A 23,815-nucleotide genomic window follows, 5' to 3' on the forward strand; every position below is an offset into this window, starting at 1 on the left:
TGATGATGACGATGATTATAAAAATGATAATGATGATAAAGAAGATAATGATGATGCTGCCGATAGTGATGATGGCGATGATGATGAATTAAAAATGATTGATAATGAGGATGAGAATTAATGATGCTTGTCAAAGACTTTGCGAGTGCGCGCATCTTTGAGCAGACAATTTGGCGCGCTGTCTGGTATGCATTTTAAGTGATGCTGAACGCGCATCAATAAATTGGAGACATTTAACGGTTTTCTTTTTGAAAAAAATAATTTGTCTAAAGCTTAGGGAGTATTACTGCTTTTGATATTGAAGGTCTTCATTTTCACATTTTTGCGTAATGGTGAGTGCATCTTTTATTTATTTCTTCTTTAAAGAACTGTTATTCTTGTGATAATTATAATACCAAGACGTCGTGTGTCCGGACATTTGGTTAAAACAGTAATTTGAAGAAGTTCATAGACTAGTCTGGTCTAGATCTAGAGTCTATGCATTATTTCACAAATATTTCAAGAGTTATGTTACCGTTAGAAAATATTAAAAAGGACAAATATTCATGATGATTAGTGCTATTTGGTGAATACATTCCGTTAAATCAGAAGGCAAAAGAGAAGAATTTATATTTTTTCTAACTGTAAAGACATGGAGCAACCTACAACAAGCAACCATCGACCAAACCTCCCCGCTCACATTTAAAAATGCAGTTACTAAAGAACTTTTTTCCAAAATGTAATCGTCCACCCTCCACCACCTCCAGTCAAAACTCTTCTTCGGAGTATTTAGGAGGAAAAGAATCCAAGATCCAAGACACCCAACCACCATCACATAGATCTAGTCTAGCACCCCCCCCCCCCCCTCCCTTTCAGCATAAGTCAGGTGTGTAAAGTCAATACGGGTAGATCTAGATCTTTTTCTTTGTTACGAGCCGGAGATTTTGGGAACACGCATGCGGTCCCTCCGTTCCCGGAGTTGGGGTGGGGGCGGGCCTCCATCATAAGCTTTGGGAAATATTGTATGAATTGATGGGAGTTGTGTGTCCGGACGCTTAAAAATTTAAACCCGTCACTTTTGCATTTAAAAAAATATATATATAGGCTCTAGGTCGAGATTAAATCGAATAGCACCATACAATCATAAAAAGTCGTCCTTTATGATATTGTTTAACATAAGTCTTGATAAATTAATTGCTGGTTTAGATCAACTGTCCGGATACACAACGAAGTCCGGATATATTATGGACGCCATCCTCAATATAGGCCTAGATATATTCTGTTTATACACGGTGTGTGTCTGGACGGTAATTTGAAGATGTTTACAAGCAGTATGTCATAAATCTTTTAAGACTTATGATAGACAATAATACAAAGGATGCATTATTAAAATGGTAAGTGCTATTATATGCATACCTTTCGCTAAATCTGATCTAGGTAAGTATGAAAAATTAAATCTTTCATCTGGTGCAATCTCGAATAATAGTTTAGCGAATGTTTCATGAAACTAAAAAAAAAGAGTTTCTAACTGTACCTTCTTCTTTTTTGCCCATTTATTTCTCTAGTTTTGTTGCAGCAATCAGGCTATGGTTGGCATCTTCAGGCCAACAAAACTGCATTTTAAAGAGAGAGCGAAGAGAATACAGACAAAACGAAAGACAAAGCGAAATTATAGCATTCAAGGTAAACAAAATATTTAAAAAACTCGAAACGTACAAGATCGACTTTTGTGGAAAAATTATGTTAGTAACAAAAGCGATATTTCAACATTCTCAGACAACTCCTAAATCTTTTTACTTTTTCACTTTTTTTTTCTTTGTACCCCATTTCATGTATCTCTTTATCATGATATCTTTGACTGTAACTGATATTTTCGTATAAATGATGGATGTGCTCCTTCAATGAGTTTGAATAGTTATGACTGGAATGAAACTAGAATAATTTTACTAGATATCGTTGTTATCGCATTTTGGAAACATCATTCTCCGTTGTAATTGCTAATAATCGTATATTTAATAGTGGATTCCTTTCAGAGTTTTTCATGTGTGCCTGATCTTCTACTAACAACAAAAAGATGCAAGAGAAGTTCAAAGAATTTTTGGAGAACAGTATTTAATGAAAAAATAATACACCACAATTAATTCTTCTTCTTTGAGGAGAATAATCATTTCATAATTGGCAAACAGAAATCACTACTTCACTGCATCAGGAAACCAATATAATACTGAATGTTATTCTCTTTGTAGTTAATACTGATAATCGTTATCTGCTCTTTGTCTCTCTAATTCACCAGACAATGGCATCAACTCATCGTCTGAGCTAACAAGTGAAAATGGTGCAATCCTCTCGGATTTATCATGCTGTTTGTCTCCCTCTCTTGACGACCTACCAGATGAATTATTGGTGAAGATCATCGGTTTCATACACCCTCTCAGCAAGACGTTTGCTCATCTGCGAGGAACGTCAAACAGATTGAATGACGTCATTCAAACGTCATGCTTGTTTAAGGTATAACGAGAATAGGAATTGAAATTTACAAAAATGATTTGGAAAAATGTGGACATTTTAAATCACATTGCCACTTTGCATTCGATTCTTTGCATGTGAAATCTCTTTCTTTTTTCTTTTTCTAATCGTAATTGCAAATTAACCTCATGAGAGCCAGTGGCATAGCGGTGAAGACCACCCCGCCCCCTCTCACACATCATCAAATTGTGAAAAGAAAGAAATAAAGAGAGAGAGGCAGAACAGGGAGAAAGAGAGGGAAATGAACGTGAAAAGAAGACGACACAGCCCCTAAAAGATTTCCAGGATTTGAAATATGAATTTGAGTTTAAATTTAAATTTATTTATAATGATACATAAGATTGTAATGGCGCCAAATTAACTTGACAATTAAGGCTCAAGGCGCAGCTTGTGCAAAAGATTAATAATAAATAAATACAAAAATGCAATAGGAAAGGTACAGACATGAAAGGTAATGTAATCAATTATAAGCTAAATTAAACAAATATTTTTTAAGATTGTTTTTTAACACTTCGTCAGAACTGCTATTTTTAATCCATTAAGAGAGAGTATACACAGAAAACAAACTATATAACATATTACATCTAGAAACAATATTATAGAATTGCAATAGTTTAGTTACATTATTGAAAATTGAACAAATTTGATAATTTGGATGTCATTGAAGGTATAACAAAAAAGTGATTAATTCTGTGTGACATTTAAAATTGAAATAATTGTTCTTTTTAAAATCATTATTGCCGCTGCAACTCTCAGCATTCTTGTTCTGCCTTCTACCATGTTACATCTCTTCCTGTCCTAATGTCTATAATCTTCACCACCAGACGACATCGATCGACCTCTCACGTAACCGTCCCTTCGACTTCGACGTCCTCTCATCGACCACGGCCCGCTCAACCACCTCCCTCACCACACTCAACCTCTCACACTCCGATGACGTCAGTGATTACGTCATATATCAATTGGCCAGAACGTGTGGTCAGTTGAGGACATTGGATGTATCTTACTGTCCATTGCTGACCAACTGTGGTCTGCGTGTGCTAGCTAACCTGGTCAAACTGGTCAGAGTGGACATAAGTGGATGTCCAAACATCACCTGTCGAGGGGTATACATGCTCGTCAAGTAAGCTACTTCTCTTCAGCATGTTGTATGTTCTTTCTTTGAACAATTTTCGATTATCTGTTAATTATCAGTTTATTTATTTATTCAATTATTCATTTATATATTCATTCATCCATTTATTAATTTAATTTATCTATCTTTTCATCTATTTATGAGGTCATTTATTTATTTGTTTGTTTATTTATTGTTGTTGTTTATTTTCCTATTGCTTTGGACAATATCGTGAATAGATGTAAATAAGTACAATATTACGTCATCATCTTTAGGCCTCGTTTGCCGGTATATACAAGATATGTCAGCAGGATCTCATAATTAAAGACAAAAGCAGATTTACGAGAGACATGCAGGGTGAAAATGAACAGCAATTGGAGCCAAGAAATGGTCTTTTGATAGTTTAGGACCTCTTTAAAATTTAAAATTTTAACTAAAATCCTTCATTGGTTGTCACTTAGTATGAAGTGTTTCGCTGGATGAGTAAAACAGAACGATTACCTCCTATTCAGGATGATATAATTGATAGTTGAATGAATGAATGGTGGTGGTTATTTTACCTGACTGCTAAGAAAGCATAAATGCTTGGTAGTAAGCAACCAGATGGCCGACGGCTTAAGGTCCTCTCCGAGGGACCTGGTAATGAGGATTAATGCCTTACCAAAGGGCACTAGCGCATCGACTTGGTTTCGAACTCGGGTCACCGGATTACGAGACCACTGCTCTACCGACTGAGCTATATCTACCGATTATAGATACATTATTTGAAAATTTTACTTTGTTTGACATCCTCCGCCATTTCTGCTTTTCTTCGACAGGTGGAGCGCAGATAGCCTGGAGGAGCTGATCATGAACTCGTGCCTTGGTCTTCGTAATGACCCACACAAACTGCTTCATATATCCACACATGGGAGCAGACTGAAACGACTTGAGATGGCATGGCACCAGAGACTCGTTAAGATTAACCCCCTCACTGTCATTGATCTAGACAGGTTCGTACTATATAGCTGATGGTTGATGTGATTGTTATCCGGGTTCATATTTGTGTGGATTCGAGGTCTATACCTGTCGTTAACATCAAGGGTTTTCTACTGACACTACTTCAGAATTACTTACAGCCATTATGCTGCTCACAATATCGACAGCCATGTCCCACAATACATCACCAACTGCATGGTGCTTGGGTACAGGAACCGGTAGTTACTCTATGTACGTCTTCACCGAAAGATGGTGCAATTAAATTCCTGACGTGATAAAAAACGGATTATCTTACTACATGTGATGAAATTTTTCGCAAGTTGGAATATCTTTTATAAACTTTTCCCGAGATATAGACTTTAAGGTTGTTCCTTTCCGGGGCAGACTGAGACTGAAATTTGGTTAGAGAATTTCGATGCGACTGGCCCGATCAAACTATAAGTCCATGCTCTGTTCGACCGGCCCTCAGACAACAATACTGACCCTCAAGCCAAAATATCCATCAGCCCATGGGGATAATTCACCATTACCAGTCCGCCCCTTGTGTCTTTGTCAATATAACAGTAAGAATGTTGAATATGTTGCCATCCCAAGCAGGCAAGAGTTTTCGTGAGGCCTTTATAGCACCACAATAATTTTCAACTGTTATCTTTCAAAGATGAGTGAAGAAACAAGATAAGATCTACATTTTAAAATGAAAGATACATTTCGATTCTCTTGTACAGTATACCACCTTCAATTGAAGCATATAAATTGCATGCCTTTTAAAAATGTATGTACATTATTATCAATACCAAAATGATCATAACTTCATTTTGTATAAACCAAACTCTCCCTCCCAACATCTGATGCGTCATTCGTGAACCTACATTATATTTCTTCTAAAGTTATTTATTTCCCCGTTTCTTGTGGATGCAGATTAACAGAGCATTTGAATGATCTCCTTCACTTGGACATCAGTCATAGTGGATGCAGTGATGAGGATATGGAAGCCATCATGATGAACTGTACGAAGCTTGTTACACTCAAGGCTCGAAACTGCTGCATTCATGTAAGTTCACTCGTACTGAAATATTTACAAGCCATGATTAATGATTAAAGAATAGCTCTATATTATTGATAAAAAATAACTTTGTTGTAACCTCTAAACTAGTAAACGAATCTTGCAGACACAAAGGCCCGAATTTACAAAGGAGGTTTGTCGACATACCTAGATTTGTGTACGTCATATGACGCGTTTCAATGCGTTTGAGACCAGACAAAGATTCAGACAAACCTTGGTCAGAAACGCGTCGAAACGCGTCATATCACGCACATAAACCTTGGTTTGTCGACAAACCTCCTTTTTGAATTCGGGCCAATGGGTGGTATTCCGGTAGCGCGTACTAAGTTAGCGCGTGCTTAGTTAGTTCACACTTTTATGGAGTGCCTGTTGTGAACTAATTTACCCTGAACAGATTATTTTAATCCTTCAATGAAAAGTGTCCAAAAAATTAATTTTGCACTGAAATAGGAAGAAAAAGATAATATGAATATAAACTAAATTTCAACAAAGTCCTTGGTAGATTATCTTTGTCATGAATATTGAAGGAGGAAGATGAAACCTAGCATTCCATAGAAGTGCGAACTAAAATTGTTGTTTCTTAGTCCCGGCTTAACTTAAGAGAATACCACCCAATGTGTTTCCTTCCTCTCTGATATATAGCCCATTCATAATAAATGTATACAAAACTCGAATAAAGAAACGTCCTTTATTTTTTTTATTTTTTTTCTTTAAATCATCGTTTCGCGAAAGGAGTGGACAAACTAGTGAAACTGTGAAAGTGACTTTATTTTACTTTTCTACGCCTCTCCCCAATAATTTTACATTCATCTCCCCACCCCCTACCCCTCCCCTCTCCCCCTTTATATTTTCTTTTTGCAAGGTTGTTATTCGTCATTATCACTTTTTGTCTTTATTTTTTTCCAGGGTGGGGTGCCTCATATTGCCGTGAAGTTTTGATAATTATCAAAGAGCGTCGTGGGTGTCATGGGTGAAGCACGCCCCCATTACTATTTTCTTTCAGTTATTGTCATTTGATAGGTATTAGTTGATTAGTTAAATGAAAAACAAAAATGAATTGCATTGTAATTTATTTAAAATGTTTCTTTCTGTGATCAGGACATTGGGTTGAAACGCATCGGTGAATGGCTACCAAGCCTGACTCATCTCGACATCGCTGACTGCCACGACATCACCGACAGAGGACTGGAATTCATCGGACGTGGTTGCTCACTCCTCGAACACGTCGACGTGTCACGGTGTTTCGACATCATTGGTCCTGGCGTCGACATTTTAGCGAGTGCTTGCCTTCATCTTCACACGGTGATCGCCCGGGAATGTTTTGACATGACGTCGGCTACGATCACCTACATCTCACTCCACTGCAAACACGTCCGACATCTCGACGTCGCCTTCAACCTCTGCGTCACTGATGAAACGATGTCAGGAATCGCGGATGACCGTGGTCCCGATGAGCCTTTGGTTGTCGTCACAGAAGGATGTCCTAATGTTCGTGGTCGTCACAGAGGAAAAGGTCTGGAACCCGGTGATCAACATCGCTTTCGATTTGTCGATTGGAAGGGAAAGGACAATGATGATTTCGTCATCTGGGAGACATCTGTTTGACCCTTGACCCAAATGTCGTTACTAAGCTTACTCTCATGGGCGTGGTCACGAACTGTGTTCTACGTCATGAAAGCAGTTATTGTGCGTGCGTTCCTTGATTTCAGGGAAGGCATCAGAATGTTCTGCAATCCATGCCTCTCTTTTGAACTTGAGTATGCATTATAGCCACGATAACTGAAATAGATTATTCAATACTAAATCTCAATACGTATACCTTTGATTGGTCCCTTCATACCAAAGACATGTTATCAATATCATCAATTATCAAAGACAGAAATACCGGAAAAAACGAAGATTTGATGAGATGGAAGAGAAAGAAAAAACAAGGAAGGAGGCAGAAGTGACGAATGCCTAAACAAAAACAAGAAAACGAGTAATGAGATTGCTACGCCAAAGAGAGATAATCTTTCCCTTTATGACATGTGAGTCGAAAGAACTGTAGCTATAGGGGAAAGGAATCACAGATCAAGTCATTCATTCGCAAAGTCCGAAATTAAATGTTATCGATTTGCTATAATTTTGTTGATCAATGGCGATATATCAAGTATTCTAAGAAAGATTAGAAGATTATTTCGATAAAATAATCAGGGTTGTATATTTGGCATTATTTAAAATGATAATTTAAATCACGTAGTAACCATCTGATATATATTGTGATTTCTTTTGGGAGGTGGGAATATATATTTTTTTTTTAACCATGCTAAATATTTATTGGATTTCCAGTTGTAGTTCATTTTCATGTTAACTTTCAAGACGACCGTACACTATAAGTAACCGCCAAACTTGATTGGATTTTGGAATCGGCTACAAGCAACTCGGTGGACAGGAAGTTGATGATTTGTGCATCATGTAGTTTTATTTTAAATAATCTTAGTTTAATTTTAAATAATCTCTATCACCGCCTTGAAATAAAAATCGATGTATTCTTTCGTAATGTCTATATTCGTATCATCTGGAGAGCGAGTGAGGGCGTTCTAAATAATGATTGGCAGGGGGGTTCAACTCCGCTTCTGCATCCGTCTACTAGCCATGGGGAGACTTTGGAGGGTCAAAAGTGCACGCTGCTTCCACTTATCGTGTATTAGCCTATGAAGACGACAAATGTTTAGTGCACCAGCAAAATGGGGATTTTGGACTACGGAGGACATACTGTGTATGATCGAATCTCTTTGATGATTGGAGTCCTGGGCCCCCGTCTTATAAAGAGTTGATTTCAAGTGCAACTATGTACTTCAGAGATATGGGACTGCAAACTTGCTATTGATCCCAGGACTAGCGATCGGATCAATCGCAACTGTTTATAAGACGGGGCCCAGAAGTTATTCCGAAGGACCGTCTAGTCATGCCGTTCGACGTATAGGTGTAAAGGCCGCACCAAGTTTATCGGGCCGATTTTAGTCCCGCCCCCATGCGGTTTTAATAAATCGATTTGTAAGCTCAATTGCAAATGATTAATTTGTTCATATTGATTTGAATAAGTCTATACGATGATATTTCTGTAAATATTGACTTTGATATTCCCCGTAGGTGATTAACATTGAAGGCATCAGATTTAAGATATTTCGATAGTGTGACAAAGAACGAAAGGAAAATTCAGTAATTAAAGTAATGTACAATTTATTAAATGATACTTTAACTGATAGTTGTGTTTTGAACATAGATTATATATTTTATTATTCAATATTATAGAAATTCGTATATACACAGTATAAAATTGTTCTTTTGATTATTCTTTACTTTGCGTGAACATGATTGTGACGAATATCAACTGCTCTAATAAATTTGTAAATGTCATAAAGAAATTGTGGAGTGACCTTTCTTAAATGGACATTAACGGAAATCAGGATAAGATACTGGGTTCGCATGTAACATAAAAGAGTGGGTCATGTGAAGTGCACAACAGACCGAGTGCTCAGAATTCACAAATTTGTCTTAAAAACGGATGTATATCTTATATATAGCAAATTCATTCTTAATGAAACATGATTGATAATTGAGATAGGAGTGACATCAGTAACGAAATCGAGTATTTAATATTATATAACAATAATATTACTTCATCACCTTTTGAAGAAAACAAAACACTGATAGATCATGTAAAATAAAGGAAATTATCGATAATGCGATTAATCCTATCTAAGGCTCAGAAGTAATTAGGTTGTTGGAAATTATTGCCACACATTAATTAAATTTCGCGGCGCTGTAGTATCAAGGGTGGGGACGGGGTAGATCAGAGCTTATCTATTTAGCTCTTTCAATATTTTACATCTAAGTTTTTAAAGTCATCAAGCTCAGCAATAGGTCAGTATTAACACCAAAGTCATATGTTCATTTTATTCCATCATCTCAGCTGGGTGAACAAGTCTTTATCGTTGCCACTCCCATCTATTGTGTCATGGGATGTACACTGTTGGTCATAATGGTGGAATAATTATTTTTACCCCAGTTTAGGGAAGGATTTTTAAAAATTATTTAGTTCTAATAGATCTAGATAATGGCATACATTCTCAGATTCTATTGAATATTAATTTGCGAGTGTTTGTTTTGCGTGACTGCTAAATCATATGTGTGCTACTATGCTAATCAGCTAAGGAACCTACGTCCTTAAATCATAATTGACAGTAATGAGGATTAATGCCTCACAAAAGGGCACTAATATAGCTGATCGACACGATTTTTATCCTGGGGCCTCACAGTATTACGAGGCCATTGCTTAGCCCCTGAATCATGACTGTACGCAGTGTTTGCTAGGGTACGCGGCCCCTTCCACAAATCCCCCAAAACGAAGAAAATGCAATAAATTTTCAAAAATTCATTGCATTTTCCCCCGGCCCCCAACAGGAAAAATTCTTCTGTGTGGCCATGCCTTGAACCATAATGCATGACCCTGCAGAAGAATTTTTCCTGTTGGGGGCCGGGGGAAAATGCAATGAATTTTTGAAAAATTATTGCATTTTTTTCGTTTTGGGGGATTTGTGGAAGGGGCCGCGTACCCTAGCAAACACTGCGTACAGTCATGATTCAGGGGCTAAGCAATGGCCTCGATACTGTGAGGCCCCAGGATAAAAATCGTGTCGATTAGCTATATACTAGTGCCCTTTTGTGAGGCATTAATCCTCATTACTGTCAATTATGATTTAAGGACGTAGGTCCCTTAGCTGATTAGCATAGTAGCACACATATGATTAAGCAGTCACGCAAAACAAACACTCGCAAATTAGTATTCAATAGAATCTGAGAATGTATGCCATTATCTAGATCTATTAGAAATAAATAATTTTTAAAAATCCTTCCCTAAACTGGGGTAAAAATAAATATTCCACCATTATGACCAACAGTGTAGATAAGACTGCATCATTGTTTCCATTGAGCGAAAGGACGGCCTGCAACGTGCGCTATCAACACAACCACTTCTTTCTTACAACTTATACTTCCTCACCACATTTAATTTGTTCGTGTCCGACTGATTCCTTTTCAACATGACGATAGTGTCCCATTGTGTCATGCTCTTCTCTTCTCTATACTCTCCACATACCATTGCTGGGGATTGGACCTTGATATCAAAAGTCTTGATCCTCGTGTTACTTTCTTTAAACCTGTGCGTATGGAGTCCTGAGTCTCTCTGGCATGATTTCAATGTAAGTTTGCAAAACTATTTAAAATGCGATTGCATCATCATCATCATCATCATCATCATCCAAGTTTGCCTTTCTTAGACATGAATTATCGAACGGCCATTTGGAGCATGTTCCATTAGTATTGTTAAACATCAGTCAGGCGCAACGTTTGTGTTTCTTAGACTTACACCATGGACTGGTCTCTTATAACAACTCTTCTCACTGGCATAATTGAAATGACCATCAGTGTACAAGATATTGCCGATATTGGACATCCGTCCATGGAAAGCATCTTGTAACATGACCTATCCTACGAGTGATTTAAAGTCGAACATTACCAGGGGCCCGTTTCACAAAGCTTTTTTTTCAATGACAAATGACAAAATCAGTGACAATTCTGCTGATAACCAATCAGAAGCACGGATTTTGGTAGCTTATAACAAGACGTGTTATTTGTCACTGATGAAAAATTTAATGAAACGCCCCCAGGGTTATCCTAAGCAGCAGGTCTAAGCAAAGGTCTTGGCCACCTACATGAGGTGGGGAAATGGTAGTCTTTCTGGGAATGGTCCTTTGTGGTAGCTCTTCATCACAAGTAAGAACGAAAATCACCATCACCTACCAGAGAACTAAATGTTCCTTATCATCGCAGGTCCTGGAAGACGCCTTGACACGAACAAGTTGGTTGGTTCTTCCATGGAATCTCTGAACTATTGTTCCCTGGTCCTTCCATCTCGTGCTGCTATACGTGCTGCGGGGAATGCTGCATCTGTACCTTGACATTGCCTAACAAGATGCTGCAGGATTCCGCGATGGGATTACAGAGAGCCCGGATGCAGGTAGCCCAGAGGCTTCCGACCCAGTTGAGGATGAAGATCCAGACCCGTGAACACGGTACCACCCACCAGATGTGACAGAAGGTCAGCAAGGCTAGCTGAACACCTGCATGGCAAATAGGTATAGAAAGATGGGGAATAAGTGAAAGAGGGAGACCTTGCTAAATAGTTAAACCTATACCTTCTTAGGCCAATAAAGTTTTATCCTGAAGGCAGCGTATGTTACTGACTCGAATTCAGATTTACTTATACTGACATCTGCTGCTCACAATGTACCGATGTGTCGACAGCCATGCCCCCACAATGCATCACCAATTGCATTACCCGTATGTGATGGTGCTGGGGTACAGGAACCAGTAATCTCTCTATGTACGCCTTCACGGAAAGTTGGGACTATTGAAAAAAAACTTTACAGCAGCGGTAGCGATGTTGGTAAAATGGATGTGCTTCATGGAGAAAATAGAAACAGATGGGGGATTAATCTGTATAAGCGAAAGGTTTCAGAGAATCGGCGCTGTAACTATGCCCTTGTGACGGCACGCCCATTTATATTCAAGTTTCGCATAAGGTAACTCGCAAAATGAAAATTTACATCACTTCCTCCCCGATTTGATTTTATTCTTTAAAACTTCATCGTCACTATTATGGTGTAATTGTTGGAAAATGATAGTTGGAACGCCGTTGTTGTTGTTGTTGTTGTTGTTGTTGTTGTTGGTATTTTCACCAGCTTTTCGCCAGCTTTTCGCCATTGAAACAGTTAGACTTGTTAATGCCCCATCAGGAAATTAGAAAATCTGAGGATGATTTTTTTTTCAAATCTTCGTTGAACATTTTTGCTAACACGATAATAATGATCCGAGCCCTGCTTCTATGCAGGATGGTCTACCAATGCTCTGAGATGACTTCTGTCACCAGACGAGAGCTAGAGAGAAACTGCCAACATTTACCCATTAAAGCCCCACTGCACTACTTATAGCTACTTGCGCCTTCTATATAGCAAACAATGCATAATCGGTAACCATAAATTGGTCCCCCATGGTCCCCTTTTTCTCGTGTTAATTGAAAGCTTATTTGATGAGATAACCACCTATCAGTGACCATGCAGGGAGGTATAGTCCCTCCTGGACAAACCAGTGCAGTGGGGCTTTAAGGCATTAGAGTTATTCTTACCCCACAGCAGAGCGAGTGGAATGGCCAGAGCAGCTGAGAGTAGTCGATAACACCAGATCTTAGACTGTGTATATACGATGAAGCTGGTTGTCCAGACCGCATCAAAGCTCTGCTGATGATCCGGCTCGGCAAACACTTCCTCAAAACCGATCTGGGGGGTGTTTTCACAAAACTTGATATCAATAACAAGTTACAAGCTACTGTTACAAGCTACAGAAATCATGGCATCTGATTGGCTAAGAGCAAATTTGTCATAGAAATCTAGCATGTGTTATAGATAATAAGTTTTGTAAAACGGGCCCCTGATAGAAGGGAGTCGATAGGAGAGAAATGAAAATATTAATGGAGAGATGAGGAGGAGGGAAAGGGGGAGACGGGAGAGAAATAATTAATTTTGTCTCTACATTAAAAATAGAAAACGAAATTACAGTTTAATAGTAAGCACATATCGAGACGGGACTCATTAATCGTATCAAGACCACTTCCCCCCGGTAAACGACACAGGACAATTTGTCCCACCCCCCCCCCCCCCCCATCCCGATTATTAACTCTTAATAATTACACCAACTACTCAGAGAGACGTACTGGAGGAGGAGGTGAAATGTTTTGCTCGGTGTGATGTTTTGGGGGGGATATGATTTCGGGGATCTCACTGGTCCTCCAAAGGCTCTTTATCCATCCTTCACCTCCTTTCTCGATTCTGCAGCCGATTCGGCCGTTTCACTCTCTGAGATTCGCCTACGATACTTCTGAAAGATCTATTCTTCTTAATGTGATTTTTTTTTTCGTATCTTTTATTTATCTGAAAATTGAGAATGATCATTCATGTTTGAATTTTAATCAACACATTTGAATTTGAATTTGAATGTTACCCTGACATGTGACGTCATATTGATGGGATCTCTGTTGTCCAGGTTCAAATCTTCAACGTCTTTGACCATGTTTGCTTGGTGAAACTTGGGGCCTCCGTTGGTGTCGCTGTTCTGGTTGTGTTCGTTCATTAGAGGCTGGGAGAGTGAGAGAGAGAGAGACAGAGAGACAGAGAGAGACAGAGAGAGACAGAGACAGGGAGAGAATAAAAGAACATATTTTATCAGCTAGCTGCCTGTAATTCTCTTAGTCATAATTATTTTTGTGTCATTGTTTTAATTAAATGGGGCTGCACAGAAGAGAAACAGGAATACTTCGGATGATGATTGCATCATAATGTTTGTTTCAATGAGGCATGTAGGGGTACCGACAATCAAAATTTGTACATTTCCTGATCGTATTTGATACATTTCAGATGTTCTTAATTGATCTTAAATTCTCTCTTTGTTTTGGTCGACGGGAATTAACGCGCATTATAGGAGAACCCACGTACTCTTACAAATCCAAAGAATCGTGAAATGGATTCCACCAGAATTTCGGATTCTATTCAACTCTGAAACGAAGTGAACTTTTTACATTACCATTACCCAGTTGACTACTAAGTTCTCTCATTCCCTCATGCTAAATTAAGGATTCCCCCACGTCCCATTGGCTGTGTGTTAAAGAAAGTATCCTCTCGTATTGCCCCCCCCCCCCCCTCTCGCATTCTGAAGATGGTCAACGCATCCATGTTGCTCCTCGTCTTCAAAGCATATGTTAATTTAAAACTATATTTTATCTCTAGTTATTGGCAACCACATATTCTGTACTTTCAAAGCAATGCAGGGGGGGGGGGAGATATTTATACAAAAGTATCAAGTTTTCCTCAGACTTGGATAACTGCCAGCATTATTTATATATATAAAATGGACAATTGTTTGTAGGCATAATTTTTTTACAAATTCTAAAAATATCACAATGATTCGATGAATGAATATAATAGTTTATATTAAGAGAGGAGGTATACAAATAATTTGTCTTTAAACAGGCATTTCCGTTGTTCTAACCAGATCATAAGATGCGAAATTAAATGATTTCGACAATAATATAAGTCGGTCAGCTAGACAAAGCTATTCAATAGAGGTGAACGTCGTATTTGTCCAAAAGAAGGGTCATTGTAATAATACAGATATATAATCACTGTACTTTATTTATGCAAAAAAAGACGCTACAACCCCCCCCCCCCCCCCCCCACTTTTTTTATTAAATAAATATTCTGTAACTTCTTTCATTTAGTGAAATCAATATTCTGTACAAATATGAAAAAAAAAGCAATCATGCACAAGGTATAAACATAAATTTCTACAATTCAAAATCACTTCATTATTACATATACTGGATACATTAAAGAATGTCGCATATGTTAAACGTTATAATCATAGCTAACTTAAAACCTCAGCTTACTTCAATTCTACAGTGGATGACTAAAAGGTTTTTTTTTTCTTCATCGAAAGCCCGAGTTTATAATAAGTCCAACACCCTCAACGCAAACACCACTCCCTCCAAAGCTCCCCGCTTTCCATCTTTCACCGGGCCACCTCCCCCATGAGTATTTGTATTTGCATTTCAACCACCGATTAAGACTGGTGCCCCCCCCCCCCCCCCCTCTACCCTTGAAGTTATGCTAAGGACCACGTTACGTTGTCCATAATGGATTAGATTAAGTTTTTAATGTTATGCATCATAATCTAATCCGTTTCAAATATCGTTGATCCGGAAGTGATTACTATCAAACATATTCTTTCGTCTGGCCGCTAACAGTATGACGTAGGTTACCTAAATACCACCCTGCTCGCCCATTCACTTAATCTAAAATGTATAAATAATTCGAACTGGGTGGTATTGAAGCTAATGTATCTTTATGAAAACTTGTTATCATTCAGCAAGGTTGGATATCCCGATGTAAAGATCAACGGCTTAAAAGGAATTTGGAGGGTGAAATTCATCAATAAAATAGTCTTTTTAATGTGCATAGTATCGTGACGTCATTAGGCAAACCATATTAATGTACATTTTAATATTTTAATTGAAACAGCTCCTCTAAAATTAAAGACGTATAATTTAGGTCAAATGAATTATAGATGTGTTTTTCTTTTTCACTACTACTATGACGACGACGACGACGACGTCAACGATTACCATGACATTTTGATAAATGAGTTTAATCCATGCTTGTATAATGCTTTTGTTGAACGCAATATAATTGTTTTCCACCCACAACGTAACGTTACATGTATATCAAATGATCTAACTTGAAAGTTATGTCTGTACGTTGGGCAATGACAACATAAAATAAAATTAGTGGTATAAAATCTAAGATATGCAGCTTTTCAATTTACGAGCAAAAAATGTTGGAAGAATTATATCGACATATCCATGACAACATCGACATTTCATTTCGAGTCAATATATATTTTTTTAATGCGAATGGACCTCTTCCTGTCAATGTGACTCATACACAATAAAAAGCAAATATTATTTTTTATTCCATAACGGGAGGAGGCAACTCGTCGCCCCATGGGTCAGCCATATCTATCCACCATCTGTAAAAAAAAAAAATGGACACATGCCAATCTTTTCTTTTGTAAATACTGACCAAAGAACTTTCACAGAAATCCCTATAATATTTTGATGATAACAAGTCATGATGAGAATGATTTTAGCACAGCAAGCAGAGGAAAGAAGACACAAAGTGACACACAATGAAACACAGCAGAAGCAGGATGATGGTGGTGACGATGATGATGATGCGGTAGCAGCTAATCCCAGAAGGGTCCGAAATAAAACAAACTGCAGAGAAGCAAACGATGAAGCTAGGCAGATGAAGCAGCGGAAGAATGTCACAAGTTACATACTTTACTCTTCGTCTGTTTCTCTTCATCTCTTCTAGATGTCTCAGGATCTTCGGACAGAGATCGAGAAGACACCGCCTTTTGAAGAGTGCCAAGAAACTTTCCTCCATTTCTCCCCGCATTTCTCCCGGTGGTCACTGCAGACTTCGAGTTGGGCTTACAGTACGCCCATACCTAGAAATAGGGGTAGAGATTCATCAGAAAACTAATTCATGCAAGGGAGGTTATTAGTGGGAGGTAATGTTACAAGGGAAGGATGGTTATGGGTGGGTGAGTCTAAACGGTGTAATTGATATGATACGACCATTCTATTTTCGGATAAAATTGCTTCTTACAACCTCAGCAACAGAGACAAAAAGAATTGCAGGACATACAGTAACAAAACATTGGAATGTGACAAATAACAACAAAACGATGTTTCCATTGATATTAGATGTGTTATTTTGAGATTCGTTGTGTTTGAAACCCTTCTCGCACAGTAAGAGATACGAGATGATAGGTCTAATTTTCATCCCTATTAGAATGAAATATGGTAATGCATCATATCAAAACCACCGTTAGAACGTCACATAAGATATAACCAATGACAACATGCATCTATGGATGCACCTCTTTCTATAGATACCTACCTGGTGGTTCCCGTTCTTGCTAAAATTCATGTATATCTCCATTTTGTCAGGTTCGCGATAAGGTCCTGTGGGCATACAAGTGGATGATCTAAGATCTGCCGTCATAGTCGCAGTAATCCATAGCCTTTACGCACACGTTGCAGAACTCAGGTGCCATTAAACGCACCGGGAAGGTGTCTTCGGCGGAAGCAAAGCAACAAGTAGCATACGACATTCACACAAACACACACTCACTCTCTCTCTCTCCCGCCAATACTATGATTGCGTGTATCGGACAGGGCTGCTGTCCAAGAAAAAGTGTCAGCCAAAATGATAATCCAAGCTGCAATGGTCCAAGCTGTGATTAACACTAGGAATAGTTCCTAAGGGGCCACCAGGCCTAGAGATATTATGACACTTTTGATTAGTCACTAATGCCTCGATGATATACCGACGAGCATGAATTAAAGCGGACATATAGGCCTATTTTCGTCACTACAGCCGTTACCTCTCTTCTACTCGTTCAGCAAAATTAATTTATAGGTCCCTTTGATTTAAAAAAAAAAATCAAAACAGCCCCTGCTGCATGGGACAATCGTAGCTCTTAATCATTAAATCACAGTACAAGACGAATCGTAAATGTATAACGGATTTACTATTAGGCCTACGTTATCGTTATAAAACTAAATTATCCGAGTAAATGTAAATGCTCTCTCTCTCTCTCTCTCTCCCTCTCTATCTCTCTCTATCTATCTCTCTCTCTATCTATCTATCTATATCTCTCTCTCACTGGTTCACTCCGTCATTCCCCCTCTCTCTCTATCTCTTGGAATGTTAATACAATATTTCTTAAAATATAATTGTAGGCCTTCTTTGTCCTTTAACCTATAACAATGAAAATATTTGCTCATGTTCTCCTGACGCTAGAAAGGAAATATATCATAATCAACAATGATAAGATAATAACCTAATTAAAACTCTCTAACCCAATTCGCCCCCACCACCCTCCCCTTGGCCCATAAATCAATCATACTCCAAATGACGAATAGTGACCTGCCGTGGCTCTGAATTTTCAAAGACAATGGATTTGTTTCGTAACCCTATTAATTTTTCTAGGTCACATGGTCACGTCCTTATTTAATATCTCATATTGTTTCACTTCGAATCAGACACCTGCCCCCCCCCCCCTTCCCCGCTCAAAATCTAAATTTGAATGATTTCTCTTGTGAACCACTTTAAGACACAATTTTTATTTAGATCTTGGCGCTTCCTTTTTTCTTCTCCTTTCCCTCCCCTTCTTCTTCATTGTTTCCACCACCTGGTTGGGGGCACGGGGTTCGTGGTCCAATTTCTACGACGTCGGTTGACGACGTGTCGTCTGTGTAAAAAAACAAGAAAGCTAAACAAAACAAAAACATTGTGACGTCCGTATACAAAATAAAAAAACCATGGTGGAAGCCAATATAGTATGCTTAGCATTTTGAGCGTAGTAGCTCTTGCTGGAATGCTCCCCAGGGAGTGGAGAAAGTGTATACAATGTCTAGCATTTTAGTGTGACCATCCTATGGTGTCACTTCATCTTTTTAAACAAATTGAGGTCATACTTTCAACGTTTGTTTTCCTAACACGTATACTAGTATATACATAATATAGGCCTAGGTTTTTCATATCTGTATATCATTTGCCTAAGTTCTAGACCAAATTATTATTTTCACTCGGTTCAATGAATACTACCTAGTCTTAGTCTAGATCTGCAAAACACTGGACCACAATATTATGACAACAAATAAATAATTTAGGTATGGATCCAGGCAAGCCCTGCGCACCTGTGAAGGGGGTACTCGGTGGTGAAAATGGGGTCGAAGGATTACCCCTTCTAATCCCAGGTTCAAGGAACACGAATCATTAACTGATACTTGTGAGGTGATAATGATGAGCAGGATGACAAATTCACGTCATTTTGACCCACATTTTGTAGGTGTGACGGTAAGGGGAGCTTATATACTTCACCCCTTAAACCAGGCAGAATTTTAGATCCCCTCATAACTTTGAGACCCACGAGTCATATTCTATAATTACCCCCCTTTTTGTAAAAGGAAAGGCATAAATTGATTATAATTTGTTTTAGAGTTTTACATATGGGTTCTTACCATTACGAGCCATTAGTGTGTTTTGGTTTATTTTCTCTCATTAGTTAAAAGATTAGAGATATATATTTCTTCTTTCGGATTTCTTTATCTATTCATAATGCTCTAACCAGTCAGTGATTATGTCTCCGAGTCGAGTTATATGAGCATGACCTGCGAGATATCCTTTTTTGGGGTGACTTTGCTAAAAAAAAAAAAAAAAAAACCACCACCATTCCATTATGTACAAAGTATTAGTTACATGTATAAAAGCACTGAATCTCGGATGATATTCAACTTTTTTTTTTAGGTTTTGATTTGTGTATATTCAAATTTTCAACAAATAAACATGACATAGATGATTTAAATGAACGTCGAATAGATGGTATGTAATTAAAAACTAAGTCTTTAATTGTCCAACTTGAAACTTGACTGCAAATTGTATTTACTTAATAAACAAAAGCATCTACTATCAGGTATTATGAAATCATGCTCATTTTCCAAGATTTAAGTAAAGACTATGAAATAAATGGCACATCGTTCTTAACATGTCTTTTTATAAAGCAATCATAATGCAACTGTTTAAAGTAATTCCACATTGTACACTTCATGATATAAATGAAAAATATTTTTAAAAATCCCGAAATATTTCCATAACAAGTATATTTAATATGAAAACATTTTCTTGGCTCACATCGAGCATACAGTGAGTCATCATTCTCTACGGGGAGCAGAATTCTATTCAATTATCGCGGAAATACTAATCAATTATTGGCAATTATCACCGATGTGAAGCCGATGGATTACGAGTACATTAGTTATGTGATTGGAGAATATTAATATACCCTGAAAACTGTTTTGAAATTACATGTATCTTTTTAAAATATCCTACGCGGAACTTAATTTGTTTGTGATGATAACAATGATACAATGTACACACGCCGCCATCATATATGGGGGGAATTTAGACCAAACCTATGATTTACTAAGAAAAGAAAATAGCTGAAAAATATCAATGAAATGCACCAAACGGACACTCTAATGTGTGACATGGCATAATTTAACATTCGGGTGGGGGGGGGGGGGAGGGGCAACACGACGTATATAGTATAATTGAAAGTGCTATATCAGAGTTTACAGACCGAATAGTAATGAAACGAAAATAGCATCTGAAAATCCGAAAAAAGTATATCAATAGGCTCGCACATACGCCAAATGTAATTATCATTGTGTTAATCAATGATATCCGAGAGACATGATGTAGGGATGTGCTTCCAAGTTACCATCTGTAGCAAAAGCAGTGTTTTTGTTTTTAATTGAACAGAACTTTGTATTGTGTACTTAAGATATGCCATTTTGGGTTTTAAAGGTACTATGTCCCATTTGCAGGCCAAAAAAATGAAAAAGTTAAATTCCAACTGCATTTGAAAGATAATACTTATTTAGAACTTCCCTAAAAAAGGTGGGGCTTGAAAATGTCTTCAAGTGGGAAAATAATGACTATTAGTTGTCAAATCGACATTAGGGCTATAGAGCCCAAAAGTAATAGTCTTGATTTTAAGACAATTGTACCGAATGGTCATACGTTTTATGCGGCGCAAAGATTCAATCAGTTTAAATCTTGGCCATCACAAGAAGTGGGTTATTGATGTAGACAAATGCTCACGTACCCTTTACAACTCTTTTCATATATGTTATTACCAAAGAAGAAAGCCAGTCAGTCACTCAATAGTGTCTGACAGTGAAGTCTAGCAAGAAAACGGGTTTCCTTGAATAATTTGAATATGAGGACACTGCTAACGTTTAAATTTCACAGATAGGACATACATGACATATTCATAATTCCTGCAAAGTTCTACAGAATTTGAGGTTGGCTGCAAAAGGGACATAGTACCTTTAAAAGGAGCATGGGTGTTTGCTTCGACCTGGCCTCAAATACGTCACTGTATATGCCTTATGCATTTCACGTAAATCAAAAAGACTACAATTGCAGGCAGTGTCAGTCAATGATTTTGCGAAAAGCATAAAATATTGTTTATTCCGGTCAATGACAAACAATTTTCAAGAAAACTTTCTGCACATTTAAAACATACAAAAAGAAAATCGACAGAGACACAGAGATACAGAGAAACAGAAAGGTAGAGACAGAGATAGAAAGAGAGAGAGAGAGAGAGAGAGAGAGAGAGAATGATGGAGGAGGGGACACCCCCCCCCCCAGGATCGGAGTGTGATTATGTGAGCTTGTAACCTGTCATGGAAACGATGTGCAATAAAAACACCCTTTTAACTCAGTGGGCGGGTTGGAAGCTTAAGGCAAAGTTAAGATGATGGTGATCAAGAAAATCTTCTTCTTCAGTATGAAAAAAAACTTTAAAGAAAATGTCATGATGTAATTCGGTCAAGACGTTATACTCATTTATCCGCTCTATTTTAATTCGTGCTTATCCGATACCGGGAAGTATGAGCTCAATCAGTTTAATATATACAAGCTCGAATTCGGTTATTCAGTGCTAAATTTGGTCACAAGTTATGATAATCATCTAAGTTTTAGGCACATACTAATCATCTTGATGTATTTAGTAAAATATAGCTATACGGGCGAAGAGATTCTTTAAAACACCCATCACACTCACGATGCTTGTTCAATATTAAACCGACTTTAAAGGTACAAGTCAAGGGCTTCAACCGATTTTTAAAAGTGTGAAACACTATATTCTAGGGTGTGGGATGGGGGCTTTTCCCTCCCATGGTAATGATTTTATAAATTTAGTGTGTCAAAAATACGCACTTAAAGTGACTCGGTAACATTGCCTCAGATTCTGAAACAAAATCCTGGATTTAGCTCATGCTGCAATCATATTTATAATTATAAACCTTTAGGTCAGTTAGGAATCTCATGACTCTTACAAACTGATCGCCTGTCTGATTATCAAGATATTTATGATTGGAAATCGAAATTTAATTTTTCGTTTTCCTAACGGTTGTTATAACACTACAGTCTATTGGGAGAAATGAGTATGGTAAAACCGGTCACTCAAAGATTTTTTTAAAAACTTTTTTGAGGCACTTTGATTATGATTATTTTGATTTTTTTTAAGGGCTTCAATATTACACCATATCATAGACACTGATAACACGTAGGGCCATGCATCTAAATGGAATGTCTATTTTCTCCCCCAAAAGAAAAGTGTGGGGGAGAGGTGAACAAATGCTAAGATGTCTCCGGTCAGTCTCCCCCCCCCCCCCGACCCTCTCCGTGCCCGGCCTTCAGGTGCACTTGGTACTAGTATTTAACATGGGCATTAAAGTTGTTGTATTATTATCAGTTTGAATATAAATGTAAGTCCCTGGAAGTTTTAAATTGAGGCAAAATTTAGTTTTATTTTCAAAGAGAAAAATAAGCACGTTATTTATACTCAAGTATAAACAAAGTTATTACTACTATCATAACTTCAAGAACATTCTAACCTAATAATCTTTTGATCTGATATTTCACGAGTTAGTCATATACTTTCAAAAGTAAATCTGAATAACAATGGTTAGATCAGAAGGGGGCTTGGAACATGTTGGATCGGCTCCAAACATAATTTGTATAACAAAGTAGTCAAGGCTAAACCTAGTCTGCAATCACAAACTATCATTCTCATTTGAAACTTAAACACCATTCATAAAGTCTTGAGCAGAGCCTAGCCCTGTCAGTCACTGACTGTGTCAGCTTTAATAAACCATAGCCTATGAAGGAGGCTGTGGCTGCAGTCAGCATAGTTTCATAGTGCAGACACTGTAATGCACGAATGACTAGGGTTTGTTACTGCAAACTAGGCTAAACTGATATTTCCTTCAAGGATAATCAATGATAATCTCGAGCAAGTCAAACAGCGTTATTCATGGATTGGATAATCCTATGGATATGATTTTAGGGGGATGCTGGGGCGGATGGGGGCAGACCCCAATGTCCTTGCTCTGATCTCATGTATCAACAAAAAATAGGCCCCCGAGTTCCTAACTATAGATTTTTAATTTTGTTTTTCTTCCTCGAGATGTCACCAAAACGCAATCCGCATGATTAAGTCGAATAATGAAAGCTTAATCGGTCATGGTTTTACTAATCCTTCGTGGAGGGGAGGGAGAAATATATTAAAGAGAACTTGAGGATAATCTTGATCAGAACCTTGAGATCTGTCTTGACTTCTCACAAGGACTGCTCTATTTAATCGCAATTATTCAATTTTTCAAGAAGGCGTTCCACGAGACAGTTGATCAAAAGATAATCAAAATCAAACAACCCCCCCCCCCCCTTTCTAATTTGCTTTTCTTCTCCCGTTGTCTTGGATTATTACCCTATAGTCAATGGTAACATCTTTTTTGTATTTTTATCTTTCCCTGACCACGCGCCACCGTCATCTAACTCCCTATACTGATCTAACTCTTT

General features: G+C 37.8%; 2 protein-coding genes across 3 annotated transcripts in view; one reads left to right on the forward strand and one right to left on the reverse strand.

Moving 5' to 3' along the window:
- LOC594262 (low-density lipoprotein receptor-related protein 4) overlaps positions 1 to 7,278 on the forward strand; it is a 29,981-nt gene extending 22,703 nt beyond the window's left edge. The window contains exons 16-20 of the mRNA XM_030996642.1: positions 2,273 to 2,487; positions 3,330 to 3,628; positions 4,438 to 4,611; positions 5,516 to 5,648; positions 6,759 to 7,278. Of these exons, the coding sequence (XP_030852502.1) occupies positions 2,273 to 2,487; positions 3,330 to 3,628; positions 4,438 to 4,611; positions 5,516 to 5,648; positions 6,759 to 7,265 (1,328 nt within the window). The 3' untranslated portion in view covers positions 7,266 to 7,278. The remainder of the gene's footprint in view (positions 1 to 2,272; positions 2,488 to 3,329; positions 3,629 to 4,437; positions 4,612 to 5,515; positions 5,649 to 6,758) is intronic.
- Positions 7,279 to 10,609: 3,331 nt separating this feature from the next.
- The window catches only part of LOC115928870 (caveolin-3-like), a 17,856-nt gene continuing 4,650 nt past the window's right edge, over positions 10,610 to 23,815 (reverse strand). Inside the window, exons 1-4 of one of the 2 annotated variants that reach the window (XM_030996889.1) lie at positions 17,279 to 17,619; positions 13,761 to 13,895; positions 12,889 to 13,039; positions 10,610 to 11,824 (exon numbers count right to left, since the gene is read on the reverse strand). In XM_030996889.1, the coding sequence (XP_030852749.1) occupies positions 11,625 to 11,824; positions 12,889 to 13,039; positions 13,761 to 13,895; positions 17,279 to 17,383 (591 nt within the window). In that variant the 5' untranslated portion in view covers positions 17,384 to 17,619 and the 3' untranslated portion in view covers positions 10,610 to 11,624. Of the gene's footprint in view, positions 11,825 to 12,888; positions 13,040 to 13,760; positions 13,896 to 17,278; positions 17,620 to 23,815 lie in introns of those variants that run through there. The other variant, XM_030996890.1, reaches the window with a different exon arrangement.

Source organism: Strongylocentrotus purpuratus, unplaced genomic scaffold, assembly GCF_000002235.5.
Source record: "Strongylocentrotus purpuratus isolate Spur 01 unplaced genomic scaffold, Spur_5.0 spur5_scaffold_3, whole genome shotgun sequence".
Classification (NCBI taxonomy): domain Eukaryota; kingdom Metazoa; phylum Echinodermata; class Echinoidea; order Camarodonta; family Strongylocentrotidae; genus Strongylocentrotus; species Strongylocentrotus purpuratus.